Genomic DNA, 12,431 nt, shown 5'->3' with positions numbered 1-12,431 from the left:
TTTTTCACAGGATTTCCACAAATGAACCCGACGTACAAATCTATTAAATGCTTTCTGCAGTAGTCCAGATGTGGGAAAATACATGCTTCAACCTCAATTTCGTGAGTGTGTTGCACGGTAACTAATGTAGCCAAGCACAGCATTATGAATTTCACAGCGTGCAGCTTCTCCTTCCTAGAGAGGCAAGGGGGCAAAAGCCAACACTTGTATTTGGACATATCACCTTCTTCAGGTTCCAGCCCCCCACTCACAGGCAGAGATAAGAAAACAATTGGCTGTAACAATTGAGATAGGAGCTCAGAAACCCCGCTGGAAATCACAGGCATTTCTGAGGCAGCAGAATTTAGCCCCTGGTGAACGATGGAGGCCAATTTTGCTCTTTCCATCTTTATTATCATTAAGTAATGAGATTGAGGTGGTGTACAACACCAGCAGAAGAGCTGTCATTCTGTTTTGCTGCAAAATTTGGCACACAAGGGCATCTCCTCACACACAGCAAAGAGAGGACGAGTCCTCAGCACCCAAACCAGAGCCCTTCAGCCTCTGATCCCAGACACCTGAAGCAGGTGACCAAGGCACGTCCCTGGATGACTGAAATGTCTCCATTCACCTCTGGCAGGAGGCAACCACAGTGTCTGGACCGTGCTCTCAGTCTCTGGCTCCTCGAGCATCACGCCTGGTTTTGTGTAAGAAAGGAAGAAAAGAACATTCAGCTCTGGGCTCTGGGGGAGTCTGAGAAGCTCTGGGTGAGCCTTGCTCCATCCCTGAGCTCAGAACATAAGCACTTCTGCCCCTCTCACTCATGCTGTCCCCCATGGACACTCAGGGACATCCTCAGAACTGAAAGACACTCAGCGCCAATAGCTGGCACCCACTTACTTCTACAGCACCATTTCCTGAGAGTTAGGCATCCCTAAAGGAAGGTGATCCCGAGCTCTAGGTGCCCTTGACACCAGTTAAAGCTATAATCTATAACAATAAAGCCATTACAAAACAAAACCAGGAGTAAATCCCTCCAGCAAACAACCAGTCAGTGAAAAATTTGAACCCAAAGTCTCCTCCCTGGCACCTCTTCCCACAAACATGCTTGGAGAAGGAAGGTGGGTCTTTGCATCAGGCTGAGCTTCTGATAAAGCAGGGACACCTCAACACTGTGTGAATGGGAATCCAATTTTGCATCCAGCTCCAGCCACAGCTGGGGAAGCTGCAGCACTATGGGTGATAACTCCTTTGGCACCAGGGGCTGCTGGCCAGTGCTCAGTGGCAGCCAGAGCTCTGGAGGGCCTCATGTCCAGTGCATCCTTCCCCTGAAGGTGTAAGCACAGGTTTCCACCACTCTGAGAAGTGCCAAGTGCCCCAATCCCACCCAAAGATTCATGGCCTTGGGGAGGAAATCCCAGTCCATGCAGCGATTGGCATAAAGAGCTGTGGGACCTGATGGTCCCACTCTTCCCCCTGTCCCACCTCCTATCCTTGAACCATCTTCTAGCTCTGCTTCTGGTCACTGCCACGTTTTGCTTGGAGAGCACAGAGAATCCTTGCCCAGGGAAGAGAGGATAAAATCTGAATAGAATATTCTGAATATTTTTCAGAATAAAATCTGCTCAGCCACCTAAACTGGAGACAAGACTGCCATTCTGGTGTACAAAAGAGATCAGGAAATCACTTTACATTTCTTCCCGCTCCAAAGCTGCCCACCTTCTGCTGACTCCTGAATGTTAATGTTATTTGTGACAAGTGATTGATGAGGCAGACGCAGAATTCACACCCAGCACAGGGCATTTTCAAATCACCTATTCATTTTTAAGGACTGGAATCAGTTTTGCATCCTGACATGATTTGTCATTTGGAGGCTGGGCAGTGGCTACCCAGGGCCAGCTTCCAATCCCTGACAGAGCACCAGCAGGATGAGGACAGCAGGGAGACATTAACCCTTTGAGAGCAAGCAGGGGCTCACAGGATTTAAACCAGATGCTGAAGTTGGAGCCTTCTACTCCAGCAGCATGTCAGGCCATGCTGCAGCCTTCAGCTGCAGATTTATAGGCCACAGTGGTCCAAGCTAACAACCACAGTAGTGCTGCTGTGTCTCTTAAAAGTGAACTTTGTTTTTTGTCTTCTACACAGCCGATGTGAGAGAGAAATATTTACGTAAGGCACTGTCATGGCAATGCACCTAAAAGAGATCAATGGGACATTTCCCCTCCAGTGGACCTTCCAGCCTACACAAGCCTCTGTGTCTGTGGCAGAGTGAAATGTCACCACAGGCTCAAGAGAGATCTAGCTCTGAGACAAATTCTAACTCCCTTCCCCTGGAAATGTGCATTTCCTCAGGTTGTGTATGGGAAAAAGGCAAGATGAGGCACGTGGGCTGGGCCTGGCAGCTGGGAGAGGGCAGAGGTTCTCAGGCTGGGAGAAGCTGCTTCAACAGGGACAGAGTTGGAATGGCATGTCCCAGCAAAGACCATCCATCATGTGTTTGGTGCCAGCCTGCCAGGGGCTGGCACGACCCACAGAATGACTTAATTCACTTCAGCAGCATGGAAAAGCAAACAAACACCAACAACTGGGTGAAGCAGCCAAGTCTAGAGGTGACACTGTGGCAGCTTTGCCACTACCCTTTCCTCTTGCTTCAGGAGACCACGGAGCAGGATGCAGCCTCTCCCATGAGCAGGGAAAGTACACAGGGTACAGACAGCAGAAATCTGAAGCTTTGAGACCTTGGTCTAGCTGCCCTCAGTACCTTTAATATTACCTCAATCTCATGGGAAAAGGTTTCAAAGTTCAAGGGCATCACAGGTTCAAGGTTAAGAATTTACTTAAGGGAACAAAGAAGGAGAGTTATCCCTGGAGAGTCTACCTGGGTGTCATACGGAGGAGTCTCAACATCACAGGTGACTGCTGGGACCCTGCAGGAACCCCTGGACTGGCAGCACCAAGGCACTTCAGAGGGACAGCACAGCCAGTTGTGACTGATGCACCCCTCAAAACTGTCCACACTGAGCCGGTTCCTCCCTGCCCGAGCAGCTCCTGGCCGTTCCCACAAACAGCAATCCTTCCTCAGGTGGGAGGGCTGCAGAGGGGTGGAGCAGCCCCATGGCTGCAGCTTCCCCAGCACAGCCCTGCAGGTGCTGGCAGCTCCAAGTGCCAGCCACCCCAGGGGTCCTGTGCACGTGTGGGGCCCCGTTTCACAAAGAGAAAAAGCTTCTGCTGACTCTTAGAAAGAGCTAACACATGGGTTGAGCTCCCCTACATGATTTCCTGGTTTCTAGTAAGGGCTGAGTTCACACAACAGCTTTTCCCTTTGGTGGGGGTGGCTGTTGTCACTGCCTGGCATCTTGTTTTCCCAAAAATACCAGAGATACTGAATGTGCTTGAAGCTCTTGTACCTGCAGCCATTTATGGCTGGTGCTAGCCCAGCAGATCCAAAATCCTGAAAGGCTGGGATGGACGTACGTACGTTCCCACATCCCCATCACCATGGCATAAGCTGTGTTTCTTAGGAAACCAGCCTAGCAGCAGTATCCCTGTTTAGGAGGAAAGATGAACTCTGGATGTAGACTGGATTTTAGAAGCCACTCTCTGCTGCTAGCACCTGCATGGCTCTGCAGGGCTCCCGTGACAGCGAGGGGAGCAGAGCCTCCAGCAGGGCTGGAAAAGGGTGCTGGGAAGAAATGAGAGGGAAAGAGAAGGATGAGAAGGATGAGAAAGAATCCTTTATTCTGAAGGATGCTCTGGGTTTTGTCTGGGTCCTTGGGCAGTGCAAAGCAGGTGGAGCAGCCAGCTGTAACAGGAGCCTGGTGCTCTCCCTGCAGGCTCACCTGGAGGTGAGCACACCCAGCTGCTGCTCCCGTGTCACTTTGGCCTCACGCCCCGTGGGCTGCAGGGGCTTGTGGCAGGGGGTGACACCCACACAGCTCGGGCTGTGGCTCTTCTCCTCCAGGCCAGGCATGCTGGAGCAATGCAAGGAAATTCTGAGCCTCGAGGCCGTCCCTGCTGGCTCCTGCTGGTGCCCTCACGGTGCCCATCTGGTGGCTGCTGAGCAGGAGCTGCCTGGGGGCACATCCACCATGTCCTCGGTGGTGGCCAGAAGGGCTGCTTCCAAATGCTCCTTGGAGTGGAACCGGTACCTCAGCTACTGTACCACCCCTCCATCCCCAGAGGGATTTGTCCCTTGGAAATTTTGTACTTGGGAAAGTAAAAATAACTTGCCCATCCTAGGAACTTGGGTTTTTGGGTTTTTTTTCCCCAGTTTAGGGAGGCTGTTTTTGTTCCTGCTGTGTTTTGCATTGGGAGAAATAAAAAAACCCCAGATTGTCCAGGCTGTATCTTGCCTTTGTCCCCTTGATCTCACTGCCCAGTGGGCTTGAGAAGTCTTTCAAAACCTGACAGAAGTCAGGTTTGTTCCTTGCTGGAAAAGGGAAAAAAGATGGCCTTGCAGGGAAAATAATAATAATAATAATAAAGGAAGTTTCCTGTGAAAATTAAACAGTCAACAGTTGCTCTCCTGATCAAAGTGTCTCTGTTAAGTGTTTTCACAGCTCTTGGTACAGAGGGGTACTGCTGGGTCCTGAGCCATGAGCAGAAATTGCCACAGTCCTGGAGGCATCTCTCTAAGGTGCTACACTATGAAGAAGAAACATTGGAGCTGAAGCTCCCCTTGCTCAGCACTACAGGCCTGGGTACCCGAGTTTCACACTGCCATGGAAACCATCTCCAGGTACCTCTCTCAGTCCTCCTTCACAGTGCCCTGGTTCCACCTTGTCCTAAGTACCCTGGTGCCCACACACTCCCAGGGGAGGAGAGGGCAAAGCCACCAGGCAGAAGGGTCTGCCCCCCTTGCCAGCAGAGAGCAAAGAGCAGCATCACCCCACAGCAGAGGGGCTGTGAGCTCACCCAGGGCCCTCGAGAACCTCACTCCTCACCAGGGATGGTGCTCAGGTCTTTTTGCAGCTCCCAGCAGGCCAGAGCACCTCCCACCAAGGGAAAGGAAACTCCACTCATGCCAGCAGCACCCTCCCAGCAGGTGCAGGCAGCGTGACACAAGTGGCATGGCCCCGGGCAGGGAGGGGACAGCGTGCCCTGCAGCCAGCAGCACTCACCATCTGGATGACAGACACCGGCCCGATGCTGTTCACGTAGATATCCACATCGATGAACGTGGGCTTGACTGGGAAGACAAGAAAAAGGCACCATCAGCTGGGCCAGGAGCATTGGCAGAGGGGTGAAGACAAGGGGAATGTCTGGGATGAGCGTGGCTCTGCTGCAACAAAAATCCCACCCCCAGCAGGCACCAAAGCACGGAAAACACAAGACATGGCCAGGCCAGGTCACCACCTGTGGCCACAGGGAGCTTCAGGGGACACTTACTGCCAATGTCAGGCCTCAGCTTGTTGTCATAGTTCTTGAGCAGCGAGTTGAGGATCTGCGTGGCATCGGTCTCCTGTGCCTTGGGTGTGAGGACCCAGGTTTTATTGATGCTGAGGTAATCGTAATCGTATTCCTCTGTGCTCTCACACCTGGAGAGGAGAGACAAAGGGCAGGACATGGCTGTGGCAGCTCTCTGGCACTCCCTGGGAGCGGGGGCACAGCTGTGTTTCAGAGATACCAAAGGAGGAGGATGCAGCACAGCTAAAAGGCAGAGCATGAGGAGCTCAGGGATCTCCTCTGAGCCACACTGCTAATAAGACACAACTCACCTGTCACCTTTGCTCACTTCAGGGTCACCAGACATGCAGGGGCCTTGCCACCAGGGGGAAAGACTAGCATGGAGTGCTTCACCTCCTCCTTAGCTCCCTTTGGAGGCACACTGCTCATCCCTGAGGTGTGGGAGGCAGTCCCTGCTTTCCCTGCCTTCCTGCTCATCCCACCCAGCAGCTCCTGCTGCCAGAGCTGCCTGTTAACCTCAGATACCTCCACTACTCTGCCTGCTGCTGACACCTGAAGCAGGCTTCCTCTGAGGAAAGAGACAGTGACAAAACAGTGGTTTTGGGGAGCAAGCCATTTGCAATAAATGCATTTCAGAGAAAAGAGTTCCTAATCTACTGTGCAGGCATCCTGCACGTCCGGCATGCCAGGAAGCCAGCCATCTGCCCTGCACAGATCCCTGGAAATTAAAGCCTTATGCAAACTCCTCTGCCTCCAGGCCAAGACCTGCCACAACCCATTCCCTACACTCGCCAACCCTTCCTCCCCAGCCTGTGGTGTGAGCTCCCCTTTAAGGATGTCCCATCTTCCCAATCTCCCAGTTCCAAGCCAGGCAAGGGAAGCTCATATCCATCCTCCTTTGGACATGATCCACTTAGCAACAGCTTCTCTCGCTGCCTTTCAAACCTGCCCTCTCTAAACCTTTCGCACTCCTCCCTTTTCCTAGGGGAGTTTTCCTAAACCGTCTAATTAGATTAGGTCCACACGGTCACCCGGGGAATTCTCACCACCTGCCGCGGCTCTGGGCAGCTCATTCACGAGGCCGTCCCCGGAATGCCACAGCCGTATGTGGGAGAGATGCTCCCACTGCCGGCACAGCCCCTCGACGTCCGCCGTGCCAGCGTGTCACCTCTCCAGCGACAGGGAGGGTGTCTCAGCGGGAGCTGGCACCGTGCTGACCCTTCCCGGCCGGAGCCTCCAGCTCCGAGGTGCAGTCGGGCACCGCGCATCCCCATCTCCCTCCCGCGCCGGGGGAGGCACTCGGAGGGGGCCAAAAAGCATTACTCAATTGACACGCTGCGATCTGTCTTCCAAAACCCCGGGCAAAAGTGGCTTTCACAATGGCTGTGGAAGCCTCGGCGCGCCCGCGGCTCTGCGGGCCGGGTGCGCGCAGTGCCCGCCTGCCGCCGCGCAGCGGGCGCCGCTCCGTCAGCGCGCAGCTCCGTCTGACCGCGCTGCCTCCAGCCCTGCCGGAGCAGCGAGCGCTGAGCAGCGCCGGCAGGATGCGCTCCCCGTCCCGCAGCGAGCTCGGCAGCGCCAGCGGGCTCAGGGCACCGCCGGGAGCCCACCCGGACTGGCACAGGGCTCAGAGCAGCGGCCGGCCCCGCTCCTGCCAGGAACAAAGAGGGACAGGCGCCCACAGCGCAGCTCAGCGCGAGGGAAGCAATCCAACGAGCAATCCGAACTGCTTTCCCTCGCTGCCAGAGCTTTGGGGGAAGGAGGCTGCCTCGGGCAAAGTGCGAGCAGCTACACTGAGATGTTTTCTCCGTGTTCCCCTGACCTTACTTGAAGTCACCTGCCAGCACTGAACTCTGCACATTCCCCTGCCCTGCCAAAAATCCTGGTCCTCTGAGAAACTGTAAGGCTACAGCAGAGTCTGAAACATCCCTTTGGGGACTGAGAAAACCCTCCCTGAGCTAACCCTGCTCAGACTTCTGGTTTCCCCACATTTAGTGTCACTGATTAACACACCATGGCTGGGGTAGCATTTCCAGGGAGTCACATCCCTATTACAGAAGCAGGGACACCACCAAAAATATGCTTTTTGCTAATGCAGCTAATCCGAGTCTACTAAACCATACTAAACCATCTTAGCATAAGCAAGCCAGCTTTTGCTGGAGAAAATATGCTTTTTCTGAGTGCCTGTGCACACACACACACATCAGCCCTTGCTGGTCAAGAGTGCAACTCTCATGCCACCCCATGCAAGCCACTACCTCCTCCTTGGTCTCTCTTCTTGGTGGCCCCACTTCAAACAGAGAAGGGAAGAGGCCGAGATGTATTGCAGAGAAGAGGTGTTAAGGTGACATGGGCATGCCCCCTCCAGCTGCTAATGGAAATGTCACACTGCAGCCCTGCAGAGATCCCCACCGTGCTGTGAGCACTCGCTGGCCTGGCAGCACATCTCCTGGCTTGCTGACAGGGGACAGCCAGCTCTCATATGTCTCTGTGCAGCCAGGGGGAAAGGCAGAGCCGTGTCTCCTCACCTCTGCACGTCGAGATGCCACAACACTCTCCTCAGAGCAGGGCCATGGGGCTGGGACACAGCCACAGTGTGAGAGGAGGTGGGCAGGGGCTGACAGCAGGGCAGAACTGGGGGCGTTGCAAGGAGAGATCCCTGGTCTTGACAGAGGACTGGGGCCATGGCAGCTCCTGCTGGTGCCCCGAGCAGGAGGCTGGCACGGCAGGGAGGTGTCCTTTCGGATGTGCTCACATGTATAGATGAGGTTGGACAATTCTCCCTGGGCAGCCCGTGGCATTCCAGCAGGACAGAGCCGGCTCCTAATTCCCTCTTACTCAAGCAGACACCTGTTTGGCTGAGGGACCGAACACGCCCTGCTGGGGAAAGTCACCTGAAGAGCTGGTGCCTGGCTCCCTCCCCCAGTGCCCAAGCTGTCTGCCAAGGTGTTCCCTTGGCAGGAGGAGGGAATGAGCAACGAGAGCCACAAACCCTTGAAGACACTTCTGCTCCTGCCTGCTGGGGCAGCTGGTGGTGCTTGGCTGGGATGCACAGCCACTGTTGCTCACTGCTGGTGGTGGCCCCGAGGCAGGACCCTCCCAGCACAGGTGCAGATCCCCAGGCTGTATCCAGCCCTGCTGCAAACACAGCTGAAAGCCTTCCCTGCTCCCAAGGAAAAGGGAGCAGCAAAATGCAGGAATAACATTTCCCTTGGTTGAAAAGCTGTGGTCAATTCTAATTACCACATGCTAATGTGTCCTTCTAGTCACCCATCCCAATGCCTCCTAGGGTTGTAGGCACTGGGGTGTCGAGGCAGATGGCTCTGAATTAGATGTAGGCAGAGGATTTAAGGATGGAGGGCTCTAACTGCCCCCTACCCATTTCACGTGTCTTCCTACCTCTGACAACAACTCCATGAAGCCCCAGTGGTCTGGTTTCAAACACCTGCCAAGCCCAGCCTCTGGTGTGATGCTGTGCAGGGATCCTGCCTTCAGGGCTCAGAGCTGGCTGCCCTGGTCCCAGCCGAGGCAGTGCCCTGGGAAAGGCTGGTGAAGGAGTCTCTGTGCTGGGGCACCCTCTGGGGAGTGCTGAATCACCTGGCAAAAAGCATCCAGCCCGCTCCAGGGCCAGAGGAAGGGTCTTGCTGCTTGTACCGGGAGAAGAGCTCTCAGACACAGCTCTGTTCACAGAGCTCCTCACCCCAGCACCCACCGTGAGGAAAAGGGAAGAGGAGATTCACCCTCCACAACTGCATCCAGGAAAAATGCAGCAGTCCCCTGATATAACTTGCTCCTTTTTCTCCTCTCACAGGATTCCTCTCCCACTCTATCATGCCCACCCCCCAACATCCACTGCCACTGCTCCTGGCAAAGCAGGGCTCAGGGTGGAGGCAGACTTGAGGCACTGGGCAGAAGAGAGGCCAGGCCAGCTAAGGGGTGAACATTCCTGCTCAAGGGTATGTGAATACATGATTTAATTACTCCTCCATGTGATCTTGCAGCTTACAAGTCATCCTCTCGAAATGCAGGGCTCATGGCAATGCACTGCAGGGACCGTGGGGCACAGGAACCGGGACCAGCACGGATCCATCCCCCTCTCAGCCCTCCAATGCCCCCTGGCACCTGCACGGATCTGCTCCCGGAGGTTTTGTGTCAGGGCACGGCAGAGGATGGTGTCAGGGCACGAGCAGTGGGGCAGCTCTTGCTCCTCGACCCTGGGAAGGCCAAGCCAGGCAGGACCATGGCAGGGATGGACTTTGTGCCTAGCCCCGGGCTCGGGAAGCATTGGCAGGGCAGACCATTAGTAGCAGGATTCATGCTCCCTGTCCCTGACTGCATCTGTAATGGGATTTGATCGGCTTTAAGGCGGCTTATTCTGCCAATTAGCTTCAGCCAGTAAAATCCCTCTTCCCCCAAGCCCTGGGGGTAACAATCTGCTGACAACATGTTCTTTCCCCATCTAGCCATTAAACTCATCAGCAGGGATAGGAATTGTAAAAAAAAAAAAAAAAAAAAAAGAAAAAAAAAGGAAAAAGAAACTTGAAACCCCCTTGTGCGTGGGCCCTTTCATCGCTGTTTACAGAAAAGCGCTACGAACGGCTGGCCCTGGGAGAGCACCGCCACCTGCCCGCCCCTGCCTCCGCTCGCTCCTCGCCCAGCGCGCCGGGGGCACCGGGCAGGCACCGGGCAGGCACCGGGCTGGCACCGGGCTGGCACCGGCACCCAGAGCCGCGACCTGCGGCCAACCTGTAGAGCAGGGCAGGGCAGGAGCCCGCGTTGCCCTCCGCTGCCAGGCTGCACACCCTGCGGGGCTTGGGGGCCCCGGGATGGAGCGCAAGGAAGGGGACGCAAGCTCCTTCCCAGCCAGCCCGACTGCACGTGGAAACGCCCCGCTGATGGACGGGGCTCCCCGGAGGTGCCGAGCTCCCTCCGGTCCTGCTCCGGGCACCCCCGGGAGGGGCTCGCTCCCCGGCAGGGTTAGCCAGGGGGCGATGGCAGGGTGGGAAACGGGATGTCCTCTCCATTCCGGCTTGCGGGAGGGAGCCCGGGGCGCAGAGGACATGCAGGCGCGACGGGACCCGCTGGAAGGAGCAGCTGGGGGCACGGAGGTGCCAAATCCCCGCTGGAGCCGGGCTGGCGAGCGCGGGGAGAGGCGCTGCGACTCCAACGCCCTCCCCTCCCATTGCCCCGACGGGTAAACTGAGGCGGGGAGGGGGCGTCCCGGGTGGCGGGGGTGGCGGGGGGGACTCACCTGGCGCGCAGGAGCGGCCCGAGGGCCAGGCAGAGCAGCAGCACGGTCCCGGGCATCTCTGCGAGGCGCGGCCGCGCGGCCGCCCGGCGGGGCTCAGCGCGGGGCCGGGCCGGGGGCGGCCCCCGGGCCCCCCCGCTGCCCGCCGCGCCGCGCTCCGGCCCCGCCGCGCCGCCGGCCGCGCTCCGCAAACTTGGGCATCTCTCCTGCGGCCCGCGGCGGGGAGGGGCCGGCAGCCGCCGCTGCCGCCCCGCGCAGGGCCGGCCTCCCCCGCAGCCCGGGGCTGAGCGCCGGGGGGGCGCGGGAGGCACCCGCGCATCTGCCGGAGCCGCGCTGCCGGGGAGCGAGCATCGTCAGCTGCTGCCAGCAGCTCCCGCTCCCCCTCTGCGTAACAAGGCGTTCGATTTCTCTTAATACTCGCCTTTTTTTTTTTTTTTTTTTCCCTTCCCATGCACAACAGTTGGGGTGTTTGTCTAAAAAAAGAAAGAGTGGGTAATTATTGCTAAATTACGCAAGGCGGCAGGCCCCGCTGGGCTGAGCTGCCGGCGAGATGCAGCCCGGAGAGGGTCCTTTCCCACCTGTTGGGGCTGCTGCCCACAAAAAGAGCCGGGAGGGTGCGTGGGATGGCTGGGGATCGCGGGTGGGCTCCCAGCCTGTCGCTCTTTGCCTTCAGGCTTCGCCAAGCTGCACTCGGGCATTTCTTCACTGACATCCGAGCGGCAAACAGGAGGAGCAGATTCCTTCCTGGGGAGCTTTGGGTGAGAGCTGCTCAGAACAAAGTTTGTCAGACCCACACGAGGTACCAAGAATTGTCCCTTGTTTATTTACAGGCTGAGGTGCAGCAGCTGGCCCCCAGAGAGGCCTGGCCCTGCATCTCCCGGAGCTCTGGTGATTCTGATGGCAAATCCAGCTCCTCTGGGCTGGAGCGGGACCATCCCTTTTGCTGAGAGCTCTCTCCTCTCACTCCTGGGCCTGTCTCACGAGCAGGGGAAGATCACTGCTCCGCTCCCCGGCTGCAGCGCTGTGGTGCTGCTGCCTCCTTTGCTCAGGTGGGACATTCCCGTTCCCCGGGCACACCCGCAGCCAGGGGCAGTCCGGGTGGCGATGGAGGTGCCAGAGGGGCACAAGCAGCAGTAGCAGCGGCACACCTGGGTGCTTTTCCGAGGCTCTCTCCCTTGCTGATTGCTGCAATGATCACCTGAAGCCCTCGAGCGTGAGATCTGAGCGGCCCCAAAGCCACGAGAGGCAGCTGCAGCCATCAGGGCCCCGAGATGGCATTTCCCTGGAATGAAGCAGCTACAGATGATGTTGCCTTTACTTCAGGCAAAGAAGCCAGCTCTGGATGGCAGAGTTTACAGGAAACACGTGTCAAAAGAGTAAATAATGAATATCAAAGCAGTAGTGAAGGTGGAAAGAGCTCTTTAAGCTTCAAAGTCATGGATTGTTCCAGAAGTTTTTCAGGGATCCAGATGAAGCTGAAGTTGGGAAAGGTGCAAGAATAGCTACAGGGAAGATGGAGCTGTCAAGGATTCTGGTTGTGAGCAGATCACAGAAAATCCAGGGGTTCATATATGTGCTCTCAGCTCCCCCTCAAGACGCAGGATGTGAAGTGGTATGTGGGGAAATTCACAGGACTGATTTCTTTTGACTGCCCCGTTTGCTGCTTGAGGACTGAGCGATCCGGGAGGGCTGTGCTCGGAGCAGAGGGGATGGGCTGGGAAATGTTAGGCAGTCACAGCATCCCCTCATTCTGCTGTGCTGGGGACACCTTCCAGGCAGATTTTGTGCACCAGGAGCTTCC

General features: G+C 56.5%; 1 protein-coding gene across 1 annotated transcript in view; it reads right to left on the bottom strand.

The window, feature by feature from the left end:
* Positions 1-10,785, bottom strand: part of LOC110472627 (gamma-aminobutyric acid receptor subunit gamma-4) — a 35,875-nt gene extending 25,090 nt beyond the window's left edge. Inside the window, exons 1-3 of the mRNA XM_021534474.3 lie at positions 10,634-10,785; positions 5,368-5,516; positions 5,100-5,167 (exon numbers count right to left, since the gene is read on the bottom strand). Coding sequence (XP_021390149.1) covers positions 5,100-5,167; positions 5,368-5,516; positions 10,634-10,689 — 273 coding nt within the window. The 5' untranslated portion in view covers positions 10,690-10,785. The remainder of the gene's footprint in view (positions 1-5,099; positions 5,168-5,367; positions 5,517-10,633) is intronic.
* Between the last annotated feature and the right edge of the window lie 1,646 nt (positions 10,786-12,431).

The sequence above is a fragment of the Lonchura striata genome, chromosome 4A (assembly GCF_050655825.1).
Source record: "Lonchura striata isolate lonStrDom1 chromosome 4A, ASM5065582v1, whole genome shotgun sequence".
Lineage (NCBI taxonomy): Eukaryota > Metazoa > Chordata > Aves > Passeriformes > Estrildidae > Lonchura > Lonchura striata.
The sequence above is the reverse complement of the archived record's forward strand: the minus strand, read 5'-3'. Positions and strand labels throughout refer to the sequence as shown.